At 32.3% G+C, this 14,113-nt stretch overlaps 2 protein-coding genes across 2 annotated transcripts; one reads left to right on the forward strand and one right to left on the reverse strand.

Moving 5' to 3' along the window:
* Positions 1-718: 718 nt before the first annotated feature.
* On the forward strand, positions 719-1,429 carry LOC124824542 (polcalcin Nic t 1). The gene has a single exon (XM_047296976.2). The coding sequence runs from the start codon at positions 925-927 to the stop codon at positions 1,177-1,179; it is 255 nt and encodes an 84-aa protein (XP_047152932.1). The 5' UTR covers positions 719-924; the 3' UTR covers positions 1,180-1,429.
* Positions 1,430-1,788: 359 nt separating this feature from the next.
* Positions 1,789-4,496, reverse strand: LOC124824540 (putative serine/threonine-protein kinase PBL7). Its single transcript, XM_047296974.2, has 6 exons — positions 3,725-4,496; positions 3,390-3,647; positions 3,115-3,287; positions 2,926-3,005; positions 2,654-2,801; positions 1,789-2,400 (listed from the first exon to the last, which is right to left on the reverse strand). Exons 1-6 carry the CDS (start codon positions 4,236-4,238, stop codon positions 2,047-2,049), a joined length of 1,527 nt encoding a protein of 508 aa, XP_047152930.1. The 5' UTR covers positions 4,239-4,496; the 3' UTR covers positions 1,789-2,046.
* Positions 4,497-14,113: the final 9,617 nt, after the last annotated feature.

Below are 14,113 nucleotides of genomic sequence, written 5' to 3' on the forward strand. Positions count from 1 at the left end.
AATTTATAAATATGTTTAACAATAAATTCAATAACATGCATTCATCTAGAATATTAATATATTTTCAAGTTTAATTCGCTATCAACCTTATCGCTAGAATATGCTAATCATCAATATTGTCGGTCATTTGATTGTGGCCTAAAAAACTATGCCTTCTAACTTTATTTTATGATTTTCATCAAAGTGGATATTCTAGAAAACTCAACATATTTCTAATCAAATTCTTATTTAGCCTCTTAACTAAGAACAAAATAAGTAATAACCAAGTAAAAAGCACTACACCGAATTACAGGCCATATATGTGAAGAAAAAATGTACATTTTGAAAGATTGTATAGATTCTTTCCTGTCTTTCAATAACAGAATTTTGAGTTAGAGATTTGTATGAGAAAATTAATTTAAAATATATAACTTTTGTATAAGGGTTGTGTCTATTGTATAAATATATTTTATTTTTTGCTGATAAAAAAAATTACTTAATATGTTAATGTTTGGTAATGAATATTTGAGTTTAAGATAGCTATTTAATTACAATGCTCCAAGAGAAGCTATGGTTTAAAATTATCCCATAGCAATAAATTGAACCAAAGTTAGAGCACTTTCCATTTTCAACCACAAGTCAGAAACATTCTCCATTCATGTCCCAAACATTTTCATCCATAAAAAAGTATAGTAATAAAACGGTTGTAAACCATGACTATGTCTGATGATGATTGCCAAATAGGACACCAACCCCGACATTAAAGGGTGTCCTTACATCAAGTGGCACCCCACCTCTTTAAGAACCAAGTTCCACACCCTTTGACCAATCTGCAATCTCAGTGCAACTCATCCAAACCAAACAAACCATAAGGAACTCATTCATTGAAACAAGACATTAGTATAATTTGTTATTCTTACATTTGTGTCTGTCTAACCAACCACAATGGCTGATGATCCTCAAGACGTGGCTGACAGGGAGCGCATTTTCAAGCGTTTTGATGCGAACGGCGATGGTCAAATCTCTTCAGCTGAGCTCGGAGAAGCACTGAAGGCACTTGGATCAGTAACATCAGAAGAGGTGCAAAGGATGATGGAAGAGATTGACACTGATGGAGATGGCTATATTTCACACGAAGAGTTCACAGAATTTGCAAGAGCCAACCGTGGCCTAGTCAGAGATGTTGCAAAGATTTTTTAACTTGATTCATTAACCACCATCCTATTGTAATTAATTAATTAATTAATTAATTCATTTCGTTCTTACTTCCTTTGTTCTGTTCTATTGCATGTTGTCACCAATGAGAAGAGAAAACAGCTTTTGTGTATGTATGCATGCTTTCTGACTTTCTACATATAGATAATGATCAAAATCAGAGGTTTTTCATTTCATTTTGTAATCCTCTTTTGGACCTTTTCTACATTGTGTGTATTATATAACAAGGTGCATGCCCTTGACGCCAAGATAGGTGCACCAACATTTATCTTATTAAATGGAGTCTACTTAAAAGCGTGCAAATTTTAAGTTTGCACGTCATGTAAACACCTGTTTAGCACATTATCTTAATATTTAGGTGATCTTTTGTCAATACAAAATTGTCTTGGTTTTGTGTATTAATTAGTGTAAATATTAGATTTTACGACTGGCTTATTATGAGTTATAAATTACTTGTCAAGTAAAATGGTGACAAAATTGTAAATATGATAAGATTTTCTCAACAAATTATTACTAGAATCGATATAAAAATTAAGAGCTATGAAAATTTTATAATAAAGTATAAGATGTTCTATATTATTTATACTCAAAATCTGAATAAAAAGTAACAGTCTTAACAGTTTTATAATAAAATACAAGATAAAACTATCCATGACAATAGAATTTAGAGAGAATAGTTTATCCATAGAAATATTTATAAACTCAAGAAAATATATTACACTTTACTCCTTGGGGTAAAGGAAGAAATGTACAAACAAGCAATGTTCCTCTGAGCTTCTGTTTCTGCTAACAACTTGAAAACATTGACATCTAAACCCTGCACTATGGTGAGAATCATGGAAAAAACAATTCTCAACGATCGTAGAGAAAATCCTCATCCTCACACTCTGGAACTCCTAGCATTGCCAAGGCCAAGTGACTTTTCATCTCATTGTTTGTTTGTTGTAACTGAGGGTAATAATCAATCACAAATCCATTACCAAGATAACCAGACTTCCTTCTTCTAGAGAGCACAGGTTCAACTTCACCTTTCAGTATTGCAACAATCTCACCTATGCTTGGCCTCCTAGATTCTTCATTTGTAACACAGGCAGCTGCTGCATCGACCATTCGAGCCATCTGATCTGTGTAACTCGAATTGTACTTGACTTGAGGATCAAGCAACTCTTGAATCGCTCCTTTCCCTTTCCTGAGCAAAGGTTTAGCCTGAAAATCAATGTCATGGATAAAAACAAGATGAAACTTTAGTGGTTACTAGTGAAATACAAAAACTGAACCTTAAACATTTGCTTAACCCAAACAGTCTTAAATGTCATGTTTTGCAGCTAGATCGGGCAATTTTATTGTAGAACCAGATAAACTGACAAATTTTCTACTTTGTTGTAGTCTTGTAGGAGTCAGAAATTTAAAATCTGTGTGTTAATCATTGATATGACATTTTATTTTATCATTTACTCACCCATATCACCAAGTTTTCCTCTCCTGGGGGTCTTTTTGCTTCAATTGGCTTGCGGCCAGTTAAGAGTTCCAATAAAACAACTCCCATAGCATAAACATCAGTCTTATCTGATACTTTCCCATGTTGGAAATACTCAGGAGCCAAATAACTGTCGAGTAAAAGAAGATAGAACAATTTATTTGAATGATCAAAGTATGAAAATAAAGAAAGAAAAAAGCCAACCCCCTCGACACAAAAATTGCTAAATCGATATGAAGGAGTTAAGTTCACACCCAAATGTTCCTTTCACTGTTTTGCAAAGAAAAGGAACTGATGGGGCAGAAGTCCATGAAGCTAATCCAAAATCACATAACTGCAATTTAGCAAAAAAGAACTAATCAGAATGACTTGTAGGGTGTTCTTTATATACAATTTCTACTACATACGGTATACTACAAGTTATCAGCAAAAGGGAATCTTACCTTGGGAATCTTCTTAGAGGAGAGCAGAATGTTTGAAGGCTTAATGTCTCTATGAACAACACATCTTTCTGTTCCATTATGCAGATAAGCCACGGCTTCTGCAATCCCAATTGCAACTTGATATCTCACAGACCATGGAAGTGGTGAACTACCCTTCACATTTTTCTTCTTCCCTATAAAAAAGGTCATCTATAATCAGTGAAAAACATAAAATTCAATGGAAACCACTATGTGGCTTGCATTAGGAGTCAAGCAAAATCAGGTAAAATGACTACCATGCAGGTGATGCTCTAAGCTGCCCCCAGACACATACTTGTATACCAAAAACAAACCCTCTTCTGAGTCAATACAAAACCCCACAAGAGGAACAACATTTGTGTTATGAAGAGAACTAGCAATCATCAATTCTCTACAAAACGCCTTAGCACACTCCTTGTCTTCCTTGTCCAACCTTTTAATAGCAACAGCAGTTCTCCAAAACCCAACTCTTCCTCTATAAACACAGCTCAAGGCACCTCTCCCCAACACTCTCCCTGTCCACAGAAAAAAACATAGAATCACAATCTCACACAAGGAATCAAATTCAATGCCATCAACAGAATATTCACACCTTTGGAGAAATTGTGAGTGGCTGACAGAATTTCATCATAGCTGAACCTGATCAAAGGGTTGAAGACTGGAGACATGCTTTTCTCCAGCGAATGTATTCTCCATTTCATCTCCTTAACTTGAGATTCACATTCCAAATTTACCATCAAAAAGGTTGCAGCGGCAGCAGCAGAAGCAGAAGAGCTCATGTTGAAGGACTCAACCTCAACCTGAGAGCAGAAACTGAACCTGAAAGATGAGTGAACCGATTGAGGGTCAGCAGTAGCCAATTCTGCTCCAGACTCCGCCAGCAACCACGCCTTGTTATGCTCCGAAGTTTTCTTCCTTTGACCGTTATGGTCGTTGCTGCCACCACAAGGACCAACACCAACACACGCCAAGGCAAAGTTCCACATGGTTTTTCTCAAAAAGGCCATGAATTTGAGCCTTTTGTTCTCAGAAGAGTCATTTCCAACTGCAGAGGAAACATGTTCATTGGAAACACCCTTGGTGTGATCAGAACAGAAACTCATCATGAAGTAGTGAGAACAAAAGGGTCAGAGAAAAAAGATAAAGAAGAAAAGTGGGGAGAAAGTTCTTTGCTTGTTGGATTGGAGCATATTTTCTTCTCAACTGCACAGAAAAGAAGAGAGAAAGATGGGAAGTGGTTGGGGATGTCTTTGAATAATTGAAATTGGATTAATGTAAGGTTGCATCAGAGTGAAAGAAGGTTAAGAAAAGTTGGCTATCATCAAGGGTAAGTGTGAGAGTGTGGTGATGATGATGACAGCACCTTTAAGTTATAAGTTATGTTAAAATGATTATTATAGTATAGAAGGAGGAGAGAGCATGAATTGATGGTGAGAATTTGAGAAAGAGAATCTTGTTTTTCTGAGACTGAAGGTGACACAAGGTAGAACACACACCAGGGAACATTTTTCTGCATAATTTAGTTGTTAGGTGGGGACTCCTGAATAAAAAAAACCATACATATAAAAATAAGAAGAAACTACTTATAATGTAATGATTCCATTATGCATGCACGTAGAAACTCAATTATATCATAAAACATATATGAAATATTTGTAATTCAAAGCATGGAAAACAACAACTAAAATGTCAATAATCTTTTCTGGAATTGTAAAAAAAATTTTACAAAGTTAGTAAATATATTATTAAGGAAAACTACCACTGAACTCCCGTTTTTAAAATGTAAATAGATTGAGAAATATGATAAGAATAAAATGGAAATGGTTATAATAATAATGATGATAAAAATATTCTTATTATTTATTCTTTAAGTAATTATCCTGGGCTGTGATGATGCAATGACTGAATTAAAAATACATTAATGCTTATGTAATGTCTGAACAAAGCATTTGAGGTGTCTTATATACCACATGTTTTTCTTATATAATATTTTTTGAGTACTTTAAAAGGGTTGAGTGGAACGTCAAAGAAAAAAAAATGAAATTTCAATATTCTTATTTTATTTTCATATCCTACGGGAAACAACTTGTGAAAATAATTATGTTATGGTGAAACTTGTGAAAATAATTATGTTATGGTGAAGCTATTAATGGCTGTGAAATATCTATTGAATTATTTTTCCATCGCATTAGAAAAATGATGAGAGAAGAGTCAAAAGAAGTTTAAATCCAGCAAAATCAATATCGAATATTCCATTGGCTTTGCAGTTTGGTAACCTTACAACCAATTGCTTCAAATCATGTGTTTTTTCGTATTTTGATACCATGACATGATGTGTTTCTTTATATAATTGTTTACATATATAAGTTTTAAAACGTTCTAATAGATTCAGATTTATATATAAATTACTGTAGTCATTTTAATGATGAATCTACTTGATCTCTTAAAAGTTAAAACAGTAATAAAGTGATTATTTTCATTTCTATGTTTATTTTATTTAAATGTATATTTACTCATATAAGAGAATAAATATTGATAATGAAGATCCTTATTTTTGTAAAATTTTAGCAATTAAAGGTCTGCCTGCCGTTAAATTAAGCAAACGACAGTTAAAGTGTTGATTACATGGCATGGTCAAACTTCAAGTTAATGAGACGTGGCATTATAAATTAATTAATTTTGTATTAAAAGTTATGAATGCATGATGGTGTAATAAGCTTTTTGAAAGGGCAAAGTGGGAAAATTAAAGACTTTCTACTTCTTCTACCTCCACATTCTCGCTCTTGCGTCCCAAATTTCCATGGCTGCGTTTTGGTTTTTTGAATTGGGAATGCACGAACCTTGAAGGTGGTTTCCCTTGCAGGTTGCGATTGGGATTCTGGCTTAGAGGAGGTGGATAGAGATTCACAGTGGTGTTCTGGATGCTTTTTGAGGGTTTCTGTTGTGGCCAGATTTGGGGGTTTTTGGGTTTTTCTGGTTTGGCTTTGCTAGTTCGGTGATGGTGGGGAACGATAGTTTTAGTGCTTGCAGTTGGAGCGTGGAGGAGATTGAATCTTGCGATCTGGCATAGAGGAACATGCTACTGGTTATGCGATAGTGGAGAAGACAAAGATGTCGCGGCGCACTCGCGATGATGGAAGGACATGGTCTGAAGGTTCTCGCGACGGTGTCCATGGTAGCGCGAGGTAAGATTGGACGAACTCTGTCTGTGTCGCGGTGGTCATAGAGGTTGGCGATTTGGGTGGTGCGACTGGGTTGACTGCTTTGCGCGGATTGGGGTTCATGGCGTTGGTGGCGGCGACTTTCGCTCCGACGAGGATGATGGTGGTGGAGGCACGCGATGATGATTTTGCGAATTGGTTTTCTCTGTTTAGGTTTCTGCGATTTTGTGCTTTGATTGACAAAGAAGATGATGGGGGTGTGCCGCGATTCTGATGGTGGTGGCTGTGGAGGCTCGCGACTCTGCAGCGGCACTAACGGTGTAGATGAACAGCGGTGGTGGGCCACGGCGAGATGAGCAAGGTGGTCGTGCTTCAACTTGTTTCAAACCGATGTTCTTCCCCACCAACACTTGCATCTACTTCAACAACAACGATTTTGTGGATGAATGATGAGGCCTATGACTCAAATTTCCCCAATTTCATTTCGACATAGCAATTGCAGAGAGAATGTATAATACCAATTTCCAACTTTGCCCTTTCTTTAATTGAATTTCCATTCTGTTTACTTAATTTTTTTAAGGTTTAATCATTTAGAATATCCCTATTTCTGTAGGGTTTTCTCAATTAGGTCCTCGTATTGTAAAATATCTCAATTAGGTCTCTGATTGTGAAAAATTGGATCAATTGAGGACTTGCCGTTAATTTGGGTAGACGGCGTTAAAAAGTAATGTGCGTAACAGGGTGACATTAGCAGATTTTACTGACATGGCGGCACATTGCGGTGAACTGAGTTGAATTTGTTGTATTTAGAAATTGAGGGCTTCCCATTACCAGAACTGACATTAGGGTTTTGCAGATTGGGGGAAAGACGTTCTCTTGCTTCTGCGACGGCTGCATCTGGTTTCTTGGTCTTCCTCTTTGTAGGTCATGTGAATGAAGGAGATGGCAGTCGAGGAAGATGACGAACATCGAGAAACACGATCTTGTCGTTGTTGATGCACCAGTAACTTGGATGCGATTTAGGGTTTCTTTGATTTGGGATTTTGTCTCCTCTTGGCTGGTTTGAATGCTCGTAGAGGAGAAGATGCTATGGCTTCTGTTGTAGTTTTCTGGATCTGGGTTTAGTTTGATTTTTCAGGTTGACGTTGCTGGTGAGTTGCGTTGCGGTGGTTCACGCGAAGGAGATGACTGTGTAAACTGGGCTCGATGGAAACGTGAAGGCGATGATGGAGGTTCGAGGATGCGAACACGACTTCTCGCAGGATGCGAACTCAAACTCAATCGCGATTGGGTTTTCGCTTGCAGGTACGACGAAGAAGCAAGCTTCCATGGTTGTGCGAGATTGATGACGGAGGTGCAGCGTCCATGGAATTTGGATGAGAATGAAGGCAGCGACGCTTTGGCGGAGGCTTGCGTTTGACGGGATCTGGCGACGAAGATGGTTGCGCGTCATGGTGGCGATTTCGATGGAGGGTTAAGGTTGTTGGACGTTGTGCGACTGTGGGTTGCGGTTGCTGGTGTGCGTGATGCGTTGGAGAATTGAGGGTCTCCCCCAAGCGTGATAAATGACAATTGCGTATTGGTGCAACAGACTTCAATTTCTTACTCAAACACATCTTTCTAAAACCCAGAATTCAATTTCTTACTCAAACACATCAAACAACTCTCATTTTCATTAAAATGGAATAAATGTATAACATAAGTACAAAACATCATCCACTCTCGTCATCATTGAAACTAAAATTGTGTTTATTGTACATAAAACACAAACCAACTCAGTTTACCATAATCTGCCACGTCACTAAAACCTGCTAATGTCACCCTGCCATGCACATTATTTTTTAACGCCATCTACCCAAATTAACGGCAAGTCCTCAATTGATCCAATTTTCTACAATCAGGGACCTAATTGAGAGATTTTATAATATGAGGACTTAATTGGGAAAACCCTGCAAAAATAGGGAGGTTCTAAATGGTTAAACCTTTTTTTAATTCAAAATTTAAAATAATAGAATTAAGTGACGTTTTCAATGACACATACGTTAAAACAACACTGTCAGCATGTCAGGTGACACAATCCTTAACGCCGTTTGATTAATTTGACGGAAAGTCCCTATTTGATTCAATTTTACAAAAATAAGGACCCAATTGAGACGCTAAAAAAAAGGGGTCCTATTTAAAATTCTGGATATAAATAAGGACTTATGGAGACATTAAACCTAGTTTTTATAATAACTATTTTAAAAATCGTATTTATTATAGTTTTCATTAATTGACTTTTAAAACATTTACATTAATATATTACTAAAATCTTTAGTTATGTTTAATATTTACGTAAAAAAAATAAACGTATATTATTTAATATAATCATTTTAAAATTATTGTTATAAAGGAAATGGTTAAAAAAATATAGATTTTCGTATTGACTCTTCAAATTAATTTAAATAGTTTAAATGACCCGTTTTATTAGAAATATTTATTATATTGCAATATTTTTGTGCGATAAAATACTTGTTCTAAAATTTTAGTTTTAAACATTGAACAAAATTGACATATTTTTGTACTATTTTTTAGGAATGTACTATTTAAATAGATGAACAAGTAATTGACTTGAGGGTTCAATCCTATTAATTTGAAGGGATGCACAATAATAAATTTGTAGGATGATTCTTTTGGAATATCTTCACTCCAATAAAAAAAATTTGAAGAGATTTAGAGATAAACGTGTGGCTTTTACGTAACTACTCTTCCATTTGTTAATCAATTTTCAATGTGCATATAACATAGAATCGATTCTATTTCTTATAATAATTTATTCTAGACGGATACAATATTGGAAGGAATCGGTTATAGTTTCGAGGAACTGAGTTTCATGGATTGTGTATCCTTGAAAAGCATATGTTTGCATTGCACTATTCATTTTGTCTTTTGGTTTGAATGAGATATAGATTTCAGATACTCCATGTTTAATCCTTTGGCTTGACTTTCTGTATTTTATAATTTAGAGACTAATTTCACATTCAGATTTTTACACAGAATTGATAAAACATATAATTACACTTATTAATTATTTTTTACTTAAAAGTAACTTATTTTATTTTTTATTTTTTACTTAAAATTAATCATCCAAATTTTATTTTAACTTTATTTTAACTAATTACATTTTATTTTATATTAATTTTATTTACAAAAAATAAAATTGTAATCAAATAATTTTATTTATTAAAATATATTTTTTATTTATCACATTCATCAAATCATTCATAAATTTTTACAAACTTTATTCTTAAATTTATTCACTTTCACCTATAAATCTCTTAAAATTATTCACTTTCACCTATAAATCTCTTAAAATTATTCACTTTCACCTATAAATCTCTTAAAAGAAATAATACAAAATTAACGTTTAAATTTAATCATTTTTCTCCAAATTCATCCTTTAAGTTGTATTATTAAATAATTAGTACTTTTTACATCTATTTCTCTGTTACATTATGTAATGCATCTCATATTTGTTTTTCCTATTGATTTTAAATTTTATTTTATACTTAGTTGTCAAAAACAAAAAAATATCATACAATAACAATTTTAATATCATTTTTGCATAAAGTAGATTAAAAATGGTGATGGTCCAGATCTTTGTTTGTGGTTAAGGGTCTAAGTCTAATCATGACACGTGGAGGGCGATTCTCTGTCCTAATGGACCCCACCATCTTCATTAAATATATCTGTCTACGTGGACCGTCCATTCATCTCCACCCATGTTTTCTTCAGCATTCAAATTAGATCATAGCTTAATAATAATTTTATTAAAGTACAAGAATTATTAAAATAACTTTTATTCTTTTAAAGGCTATAATTCCATTGCATTGAGTTTGTATGCTATAAATATGAAATGATTTGTTGAGAAGGATGAAATAAGTTTATTTAATCTTATTACAAATGTTTCCATCCACATGTCCACAAATTTCATTTCAAATTTATTTGAGAAGATTGAATCTAATACCTGGTGATGTGAAAATATGCAATGAAATAATATCTTTTTATTTGGAATGTCAAATTGTTAGATTCTGCGCTATTGTAAATTTTGAAATTTAAGTTAGATACTGAGACGTCTAATATAAATATTTTCTTCGTAGTTTGCTTGGAAAGATTTATATTTTATTGGATTATGATTTAGGGTTAGTATTTTAAATTTTAATTTTGTTTTTAAAATTGATATTATGATTGTTTAAGTTATATAGAGTAATAGCAACCTTCTTCTTCCAAATAAATTAAGTTATGTTTTTATTAAATTAGACTATTTTATTGATTGTTTTGGTTTGAGCCAAAACCAAATGAGTTTAAAATAAAAAATCCAAGTTTTACATTAGATCTACCCATATTTGATATAAATTTACATCACTTACATCTACATTGAAATGTTACCTAACATGAAAGGCTAAAATATATTATGTAATGGTAGGTACTTACTAAAACATTATATTCTAATATAACGAATAGTTTTTATAAATACATTCTAGAAAAATAAAAAAATGATAAATTAAAGTTATGTTAACCATTGTTCCTAAAAAAAATTTATGTTAATAAAAAAAAAACTAATAGCAGTGCATAGAGATCAATTTTAATTCTCCTTAGCTAAATATAGCGGGGCATAAGGTGATGTATGATTTTAAATGCTAAAATACAAATACTTATGTAATGAGTTATTTAAAGTCAGAATAATAAATATGCTTATGGAAGCTCTATAAACTTTTTACTAACTCTTCTTTTAGAGATATAGACCAACTTTTATTAACGACAACTAACACATAATACAAAAAGTTATTCGAGTTGAATTGGGTTTGTCATGTTTTAATTACGTAATAAAACACATAAGTTCCAATTAAAAAAATATTCACGTTATTCACTTTTCTATGATTTTAAGTATATATATGCTTTAAGCACAAAGTTTAGTTTTTACAGTAATAATGAATATATATTTTTTGTGAATTGCAATTATATGTGGTTATGAATATGAGCTTAATTGGGCATAACGTAATCTAAAGAACTTTGAAAATAACAAAATACAAATGTTTATGTAATAAGCTTCCCGATAAGTCAGAGTCATAAAATAACTTATGGAAGGAAGTTCTACGAAATTTAACTAACGTGAATAATCAAATGTTTAGAAAAGTTCTTCTGGTTAAATATGGGTTTGACATTTATTAACACTAATAAATGATTAGTTATCTTAAAAATATAACTTATTGCAAATCATGAAACTGTATAGACAAGCTTTTATCACCAATTAATTATAAAAAACTTATATATCAATTTAATAAAGTAATTTAATATCTCTTATAAAAATTTAGAAAATAGAATTTTAAAAATATATTACGATACTCTAATTATTTAATATTAAATTTTTTTAATATAAATAGTTTTGTTATGAATGAATTTTATTATTTTAAAATATATCATTTTTAGAAATCATTTATTTAAAGTTTTTTTACTTTTTTCTAAGATTTCTTTTTCTTTGATTGAAGAATCGAGATTATATGATTGATCCTTGCGATGAGCTCTTTAATTTGGATTGATCAATTTCTCTTTTCACATAAGTGAGTTTCAGCTCTTTTTCTTGGTTGGTATGTTCTTTCATTGCACGTGAATCTTTTTAGATGCATGTATTGTTTAAGTTTTCTATATGAGTGTATACTGATCAGTGGCTCTAATAGTGTGTTTTGGTCATGTTTGTGTTATTCCTATGTATAGATAGGACATCCTGTAAGTTGGAAAGGGATTTGAGATTCCTTATAGCAAGTTCATTTGTCTCTCTAATAAGGGAAACTAATTGCACTATTTTAAGTTATGTATACCTTGAAATATAGAATTGTATGATTGTATGGTAAAATTGACAGGATGATTAAACTCTATGTTGAATATGACTTGTTGATTCATGGTTAGACTCATAAATTTGCATGATTCTGTTGTATGATGAAGTTGGATGAATTGAGAATTTTGTTTAAAATGTTTGACTTATAAATAAGTTGGATTGGATTTTATTTTGTGTGTTTAAAAGAGTTATAATTGATAATGTTAATTATTATCATTATCTCAATTTATTGACAAAATTAGCTTTTCTATTGTTTATAACTTGTCTAAATCCTCAATTTTAACTTGCTTTTGTAAATATCTACATTTTGGGCTACTCTAATTTATTTATACATCTAATCCCCTCTTTTTGTAACTAATTTTGTGTTATGAAGACCTCTTCCAAATCGAAGAGCTTGACAACCTAAAAAACAAGAAAAACATTAAAAAAGGGAGTTCTTAAAGTCTATGTGGCGTTGGGCACCACCTCCTTGCCATTGGACGAGAGCATTCCAGAGAGCCCACTACTAAGCGGCATGTTGCTGGTATGCAAGTTGAACCATATTTCTTCTTATTTCTCAAAGTGAGATGCGTCTTTGGATGGCTGGAGGCACAAACTCACTTTTGGAGAGCTTGGAGGGAGATTAAAACTCATTAGAACACTCCCTTATTCCTATTAGTTTCTCCATCTTCTTCCATGTTCATTTTGTAAGCTTGAGGTTCTCCATCGAAATGGAAAGTCAAACTTATCTTGTTAGGGATAGGTGTAGCTGCTGAACGCTCTTGTATTTTTGTGAATGCTTTGAATATATATAATATGCCTTCAAATGCTAGTTTTCTTATTTCTATGCTTAATACTTGCTAAAATGGGAAAGTAGATAACTTGATTTATGATTAATTAAATATTGGGAAATATCTTTTGAATCCTAGACTTGGAAATAAATGCCTAAACTTGCATCTAGGGATGAAACTTGACTCATTAGTTGTCTTAAATCCTAGGTCTTTATGTGGGTTTGTTTGTTGAGTGATCAAGGGATTGATGCTTAATAAGGAAACTTAAGCTCTTAGGGATTATGGCTTGAGTTTTCTTGTGGGTTAACATTATGTTCATCTTTGACTATTTGAAATGAATTCATAATGGAGTTTATGTATGTTTATGAGTATTATGGTGTTTATTTAGGTATTGTTTTGTGAAGGTTAAAACAATTGTTGATTTATGAAGTTATTGTGAGAATGATTGATAGATTTATAGATAAATATGCATGTGAATATTGATGTATGAAATGGTGATGATCTTGTTAAGAGATATAAGCATTGAATGTGTTTGGCGTAAGGGATCTTGTAATACCTATGAAAATATTTACCTTAATAGTAACAATTTTATTACTAATAGTAATAATTTTTTCTTTATGAATGGAAAATATAATTAATAAGTTTATGTAAAAATAAAATGTGGAAAGCTAAATAAGAAATTTTGGTAGCTTAAATAGTAGAAAATTGTGGTGATTTCAAGAACATGGGTTCAAACTCTTTTCTACCTTTTTGTTTAAAAAAAAGAAAAGAAAAAGAAAAAGAAAACAAATGGACAAAGAAACTTTCGGTGATTGAAATAGCAAAACATCAAAACATCTTTCGGTGATTGAAATGATAAAAATAAAATATATATATATATAATAATAATAATAATAAAAAAGAAAAAAGAAAACACCAAATAGTACCAAAATCTTGGCCTATAAATACCAAGCAAGGGGGAGGGGGATTTTGCACCAAGAAGTAGAGAGAAAACATAAGAAAGAAAGATTATGAAGAATCTAGAGTAGGAAAGATTTTAGTGCGGAGATTCTGAAAGTTTTCCGGGAACAACCTCTGATCAAGAAACTAAGTCTGGAATAGAGGTAAGGGAGCTAACCTTTCTAAGCTTTTATATTATGATTTAGTATTGTTTTATTATTATTCATGTCTTGAAA

This window comes from Vigna umbellata, chromosome 1, assembly GCF_029865625.1.
Source record: "Vigna umbellata cultivar VRB3 chromosome 1, Vumbellata_1.0, whole genome shotgun sequence".
In the NCBI taxonomy this organism is placed as follows: domain Eukaryota; kingdom Viridiplantae; phylum Streptophyta; class Magnoliopsida; order Fabales; family Fabaceae; genus Vigna; species Vigna umbellata.

Excerpts from the sequence above, each read along its gene's own strand:
- LOC124824540 (XM_047296974.2), bottom strand. The coding sequence starts at position 4,238 with ATGATGAGTTTCTGTTCTGATCACACCAAGGGTGTTTCCAATGAACAT. Across the intron at positions 3,648-3,724 it reads CACTCACAATTTCTCCAAAG|GGAGAGTGTTGGGGAGAGGT; the intron begins GTGTGAATATTC and ends TTCTGTGGACAG. Across the intron at positions 2,802-2,925 it reads ACAGTGAAAGGAACATTTGG|TTATTTGGCTCCTGAGTATT; the intron begins GTGTGAACTTAA and ends TTTACTCGACAG.
- LOC124824542 (XM_047296976.2), top strand. The coding sequence starts at position 925 with ATGGCTGATGATCCTCAAGACGTGGCTGACAGGGAGCGCATTTTCAAG.